This window comes from Ammodytes marinus (assembly GCF_949987685.1).
Source record: "Ammodytes marinus genome assembly, chromosome: 23".
Lineage (NCBI taxonomy): Eukaryota > Metazoa > Chordata > Actinopteri > Uranoscopiformes > Ammodytidae > Ammodytes > Ammodytes marinus.
The window spans coordinates 22,292,524-22,300,023 of NC_137227.1; the positions used below are offsets into that span (position 1 = coordinate 22,292,524).

The 7,500-nt window shown below is 45.8% G+C and overlaps 1 protein-coding gene across 1 annotated transcript in view; it reads right to left on the reverse strand.

Moving 5' to 3' along the window:
* The window catches only part of LOC307269047 (RPA-related protein RADX), an 18,389-nt gene that overhangs the window by 2,692 nt on the left and 8,197 nt on the right, over positions 1–7,500 (reverse strand). Inside the window, exons 10-15 of the mRNA XM_080051870.1 lie at positions 5,103–5,191; positions 4,590–4,674; positions 3,710–3,834; positions 1,878–1,981; positions 1,331–1,378; positions 258–301 (exon numbers count right to left, since the gene is read on the reverse strand). Coding sequence (XP_079907996.1) covers positions 258–301; positions 1,331–1,378; positions 1,878–1,981; positions 3,710–3,834; positions 4,590–4,674; positions 5,103–5,191 — 495 coding nt within the window. The remainder of the gene's footprint in view (positions 1–257; positions 302–1,330; positions 1,379–1,877; positions 1,982–3,709; positions 3,835–4,589; positions 4,675–5,102; positions 5,192–7,500) is intronic.

Sequence of the window (7,500 nt, forward strand, 5' to 3'; positions counted from 1 at the left end):
GCACGCACACACACACACACAGACAGGCAAGCAGGCAGGCAGGCACGCACAGACAGACAGACAGACAAACAGACAGACAGAGAGAGAGAGAGACACACACACATTGATTTATTTTGCCAGTTTTTTCAACATTGCATAAAGTGAGTGAGCGAGTGAATTACAGAGCTGAAGGATTCATTCATGGCATATCAAATCATCTGTGTTACCATAGGAACATTACTGTCATTTAAACATTTATATAAACCTGTCTGTCTCACCTGTCTTGTTAATGTGTTCTGGTTGTAAAGTCGCCCGTGGACTGCTCAAGAGAGAGAGAGAGAGAGAGAGAGAGAGAGAGAGAGAGAGAGAGAGAGAGAGAGAGAGAGAGACAGAGAGAGAGAGAGAGACAGAGAGAGAGAGAGACAGAGAGAGACAGAGAGACAGAGAGACAGAGAGACAGAGAGACAGAGAGAGAGAGACAGAGAGAGAGAGAGAGACAGAGAGAGGGAGGGAAAGAGAGAGAGAGAGACAGAGAGAGAGATAGAGGGAGAGAGACAGAGAGAGAGAGAGAGAGAGAGAGAGAGAGAGGGAGAGAGGGAGAGAGGGAGAGAGAGAAAGAGAGAGAGAGAGAGAGAGAGAGAGAGAGGGGGGGAGAGAGGGAGAGAGAGAGAGAGAGAGGGGGAGAGAGAGGGGAAGAGAGAGAGGGAAGGAGAGAGAGACAGAGAGAGAGAGACACACAGAGAGAGATAGAGGGAGAGAGAGACAGAGAGAGAGAGAGACAGAAAGACAGAGAGAGATAGAGGGAGCAAGAGAGGGGAATAGAGATAGAGAGAGAGGGGGGAGAGAGAGGGGAAGAGAGAGAGGGAAGGAGAGAGAGAGAGACACACAGAGAGAGATAGAGGGAGAGAGAGACAGAGAGAGAAAGACAGATAGAGACAGAGAGAGAGAGAGAGAAAGAGAGAGTGTCACACAGAGACACAGAGAGAGAGAGAGAGAGAGAGAGAGAGAGAGAGAGAGAGAGAGAGAGAGAGAGAGAGAGAGAGAGAGAGAGAGAGGGGAGAGAGAGAGAGAGAGATTTAAAAGAACAGTCCAACATTTGTTTAAATGCTCTGATATGATATATGAGTGCCATGAATGTACTTATGACACTTGTCCACTTCATGCGGTTTTCAAACAGCTTTTCAAGAGTTAAAATCAGGAACTTTTCAGAACTTTCAAGATAAAAAAATTCATCTTTTTCACCCAAGGTTTAAAATAACATGACATCATACATCTCCCGATCTGCAAAATGTATTTTATAATGAAGATCACTTAATAAAGATGTTGTATGGAAAAGCCCCGCTACACTCACCTCTTCCGTGGCGTTTCAGCCTGTAGCAGCTTCCTCTTACAGCGAGTCCTGTTGAAACAAAGACAGACAGTTAGACAGACAGACAGACAGACAGACAGACAGACAGACAGACAGACAGTTAGACCCTCCCTGCGTTCAGAATCGCATACTATCTACTATTTAGTTTGGTAGAAAAAAGATTTAGGATGTCCTGATTCTTGTGGCCAGATTTAGTATGGTTAGAAATACCCGGCCGAGATTTTTAGTGTTGAAATCAGCATCCTATTTGGGCGATTCTGACCCACAATCCGGTGTGCACGTGAAGTGACGTCACATCGACGAAGCCTCCATATGAAAACAAACGGAGATGAGACGGATATAAAAGCAAGAGGCAAGATCAAGGCGCCATGTTAGGATGAAATAAATAAGTTAAAGTATGTCCCTAGTGTAGCATACTGCATCCTAACTAGATTATTCTTATGGTCAGATGTAGTATGTAGGTTAGAGAGAAGAAAGAGGATGAGATTTGGAACGCAGGGATTGTGTGATCTTATGATGTCATTAGTACCTGTGTTCCAGAGGGGAGGGGGTCGAGGAGAGAGAAGGTCTGAATGAAGCAGGAGTGGAGGGTAGCGACGGAGCGCGGTCTGTCCAGAACAAACAGCGGTCCTCCTGACACACACACACACACACACACACACACACACACACACACACACACACACACACACACACACACACACACACACACACACACACACACACACACACACACACACACACACACACACACACACACACACACACACACACACACACACACACACACACACACACACACACACACACACACACACACACAAAGTATATCAAGTCAAACATTGAGAAGAGATGACTAGTACCAATTCTGTGTGTAAACAAAGGGGTCCACCGTAGCTATAGCAACATACCAACAACACACACCAGTTTACAGAGCCTAGGCTGTGCAATAACACTGGACATATTGTTTCAGCACAAACACAGTACAGACAGGTAGTGGATCATGAGGAGATATTCACACAGTACAGACAGGTAGTGGATCATGAGGAGATATTCACTCAGTACAGACAGGTAGTGGATCATGAGGAGATATTCACACAGTACAGACAGGTAGTGGATCATGAGGAGATATTCACTCAGTACAGACAGGTAGTGGATCATGAGGAGATATTCACATAGTACAGACAGGTAGTGGATCATGAGGAGATATTCACATAGTACAGACAGGTAGTGGATCATGAGGAGATATTCACACAGTACAGACAGGTAGTGGATCATGAGGAGATATTCACACAGTACAGACAGGTAGTGGATCATGAGGAGATATTCACACAGTACAGACAGGTAGTGGATCATGAGGAGATATTCACTCAGTACAGACAGGTAGTGGATCATGAGGAGATATTCACACAGTACAGACAGGTAGTGGATCATGAGGAGATATTCACTCAGTACAGACAGGTAGTGGATCATGAGGAGATATTCACACAGTACAGACAGGTAGTGGATCATGAGGAGATATTCACACAGTACAGACAGGTAGTGGATCATGAGGAGATATTCACACAGTACAGACAGACAGACAGACAGGTAGACAGACAGACAGGTAGCGGATCATGAGGAGACATTCACTGATTTTTAAAAACAAGCGCTGTATCCACCTTTAAAGGTGCAGTGTGTGATATGACATCATCAAGAAAGTTCTACAAAGTCCCAGAATGCAACGCTCCCTGGGTAACCCCACCCCTTTAGAATATTAACAGAAGCTACAGTGGCCTTCAAGGACAAGAAAAATTCAAAATTTTAAACAATGCACCTGATGACATTCCAACTATGACACTTTCAAGATGGCGGCACTAGGCCTTGGTCCAAAATATGCAGAAATATGGACATATATGAGACCCTTTCTAAGGGAAAAAACAATTATTCAAAACATTTTTTCCAGCTAGTATGCACTAAATTAAATGTACTTATGGATATTTTAATTACTTTCTACAAAATCTGCTAGGAAATAAAACCCACAATTCTACACACTGCAGGTTTAAAGAAGTTAGAACAAGTACTAAGCTTGACTGAAACATTTAAAATTATAATATAAATATCGGGCAGCGGGTGGTGTAGTGGATAAAGTGTGTACCATATCGGCTCCGGCCTTCGTTGCAGGGGTCGCGGGTTCAAATCCGACCTGTGGACCTTTACTGCAGGTCATCCCCCCTCTCTCTCTCTCTCTCTCTCTCTCTCTCTCTCTCTCTCTTTCTCTGTCTCCCCATTTCAACTCTGTACTGTCTAATAAAGCTTGAAAATGACAAAAAAATATCTTTAAAATAATAATATAAACATAAATCATTTCCCCAAACATACCTCTCCCATGCGGCTGTACGTCACCATGGTAACAGCTGCCTGGATACAGAAGGAGCGTCGCTCGCGGTAACAGAGTCGTTCAAGTTCCATTTGAAGCTCCACCCCTCTGAGGAAACCTGGTTCACCTGAGACACAGACAGACAGACAGACAGACAGACAGACAGACAGGGAGAGACACAGACAGAGAGACAGACAGACACACACACTTTACGGCCTCTGCACACATCCTACCTCTACTGCGCGTCTACCTCGCGTCTGCGTCTGACTTTTTGTCACTGACCGTGTAATCAACCTAGAGCGGCCACACATCCAACCTCAGACGCACGTCAGAGGCACGTCTGCAGCGACGCTCCCCTTCACCTCAGGAGGAGGAGCCTGTTTCTTTCTGAGAGCCGCGCGTCTCTCTCGGGTCTCTCTGCTTTAACTGATAGAGAAATACTCTGCTGAGAGTCATATTGACTTCATACCGGCAGCTTTCGCTGTAGTTTCACCATTTCCTGGTGTGTCCCTTTCAAAATAAAACTTCCAACAAGCGAAAATGTGGAAAAAATAAAAATAAAATGGCAATGGGGCGCACGGATTACTGTCCAGACTCAATATTAGACTCAATATAAATCATATGCATCATGAATGACATGAAAGAACTTCATTTTTAATGGGAATTATCTATGAAAACACTATGTAGAAAGACAGGGCTTTTAGAAGCAGCGCTGCAGCAGCAGCTGCTGAGACGTTCCATGTGTGTCTGAGAAAAGTCCGAGAGACGCAGCAGTAAGGTAAGGCGACGCGCTCCAGAGGTAGACGCAGGATGTGTGTGGAGGCCGATACTCTTCATCCTTTAAGGGAAAATTCACTTTTTGAAAATGTAATGTAATCTGACCTCTCCTGTCTTTCATGAACGTTTCCAAGGAGACGGGAGGGGGCGGGAACATGAAGAATCCTCCAATCACAGCCCTGCTCAGCACCTGTAACACACACACACACACACACACACATTAACACACACGCGCACACACACCTCAGCTAAATGTCTAAGTAAGATTGATGCTGCTTATCACTAACTGTGGAGCCCTGACCCATAACTGTATTCAAAATCAAATCAAATCAGTTTTATTTGTATAGCCCAATATCAAAAATAGACATTTGCCTCAGTGGGCTTTACATTCCATACAGTATGACGTCCTCTATCTATCTATCTATCTATCTATCTATCTATCTATCTATCTATCTATCTATCTATCTATCTATCTATCTATCCATCCATCCATCTGCCCTTAGACCCTTAGCTCGGCTGAGAAAAAACTCCCAGTAAAAAACCCTTTATTCCACACACAAGCACACACACAAACACACACGCACGCACGCACGCACGCACACACACACACACACACACCTGTCTGTCATCCTGCCTCCTCAGCCACTGTAGAAAGCCTTTCACCGGCCTCAGCTTACGGTAACTCATCTCAGAGTGGTGGCCCGATCCTGAGCAAAGATACATGGATATACTAGATCAATATATGTGTGTGTGTGTGTGTGTGTGTGTGTGTGTGTGTGTGTGTGTGTGTGTGTGTGTGTGTGTGTGTGTGTGTGTGTGTGTGTGTGTGTGTGTGTGTGTGTGTGAGCGCAACATGGCGGAGCGGGAGCGTGTTGTCTCTCGCTCCCTCATCGCAACATAACATCTTAAACATCTCGCCCGTTGTAACTGCCATCGTTAATGCAGCTGGAAAAGATACGCTCTGGACAACGAGCATGTGTTCTGCCTTAAAACTGGAATCGATGACTTTAAACACCAATCATGTAAACTGTATACTGTATTCCTGGACTTCAGAGATGCCTTTGGAACACTACCTCACAACATAATGCTGGGTTCACTGGAGGAGATCCATCTACCCCAGCCCTTTGTGGACATCATAACAGATGTGTATAAGGGCTCTTTCCTGCAGCTGATCTGTGGAGCCCAGCTCACAGAGCCCATTCCTCTCCAGGTTGGGATTAAAACAGGCTGCCCCTGGAGTGCGGTGAATTTCATCCTGGCCATTAACCAGTGGCTCAAGTGGCTCTGTCTGTGTGCACCATCTCATATTAGATCCCCAAACCCTGTCCAGGGGTACGCTGACGATGTGGAGGTGTCCTCCAGAGACGAGGGCATCATACACACCATGCTGGCCAGAACAGATGAGTTTCTTCACTGGTCCAAGCTGGAGGTAAAGCACACCAAGTGTGCAGCACTATATGAACGACGTAGCGGTGGCAACCGCTGGTACAAAGCCAAATCTGACCAACCCCCCTCCTTCACGATCATGGGGCAGCCTATCAGAGTCTACGCACGCCATGAGTCATACACCTATCTTGGCCATAACATCAACATTGCAGGTGAGTGGGGAGAGCAGGTACAGGAGTTATGCTGTGACTATAAGAACAGAATCGATCTAATCGACTCCTCCCCCCTTCCTGTGGTCATGAAACTGGACGCTATCAGACAGGTGGCCCTGGCAAAGATTCAACACCTCTTTGCAAACATCCACATCCCACAAAATGTCCTACGGGACATGAACAATAAAACAGTCCAGGCTGTCAGGAAATGGCTAGGGCTGAATTCTCATTCTACCAGAGACATCATCTTCCTCTCACATAAAGAGGGGGGGTTGGGTGTCCCAAACGTGGAATGGGTATACACTGCCACCAGGCTGTCACACCTCATCCGAATGCTCAACAATGACGATGCCACAGTCAGAGAGCTAGCCAGAGCCTCCCTGCTGCTGGACCTCGGGAAGAGGAAGGTGCCCCTGGCCCCAGCAGGCCAGGACAGCTTCCTGGGCTTCAGGAGGAAGAGGAGCGGGAAACTGGACACACAGGCTGCAGGCTTTGGAGTCCGGTCGGACTGGCCGGACCTAAATGATCTGTGCAACAGAATGACAGTTAAACTGGAATGGACACAACATAACTCACACACAGCACCACAGCCATCTGATGCAGTTGTCACAGACTCATCTGTAACAGTCAAGGCTACTGTCAATTACAATGAGGAAAAACACACACTACAGAACACAACAGCTAGGAGACTCCTCCTCCACGTAAAGCAAGCAGAGACCAAACAACACTGGACTGGACTCAGAATGCAGGGGAAGCTAGCATGCCTGGACTTTGCCAACCACTCTGCTTCACACTCCATGTATACAAATGCTGCTGTCGGTGAGGACATCTTCTGTTTCACAGCTAAAGCCAGACTGCAGGTGCTACCTACTAAATACAACCTGGCACTATGGTACCCTGCACACAACCATCCATACTGTATAATGCACTCAGACCATCAACTTGAATCTGTTGCTCATATTGTAAATGGCTGTAGGGGAGAACGGGGTAATTTGTCACATGGGTTGGATGTCACATTCGTTATATCTCGCCACCAGAGCGCGCTAGCTCTGAAATGTTGATATAAAAAAGGTCCAGAATTGGGATCAGAGGTCACATACATAGACTTCCTCAGAGGAAGACAGCTGCATTTCAGGTGAGAGGATGTTTTGTGTTTTTCATGTCAAATTCAAAATATTTTGCTTCTCAGTATTTTTCTTCTAGGCTTTTACACAATGGGTTTATAACAAAACACTTGTTACCCATACAAAGTGTGAAGGGTAAACTATAGTTTAGATTGTGGTTAGCAAGCTAATTAGTTGTCAGATGGTTGTTGGCCTTGATGCTAGCAAGAAATTCAAGTTGGAGTTGGTCGTCAAATTTTTTGGGGGGTTGGTTGTCACATGTTATCTCAAGGCTGCAGACAGAAAAGGAACCCA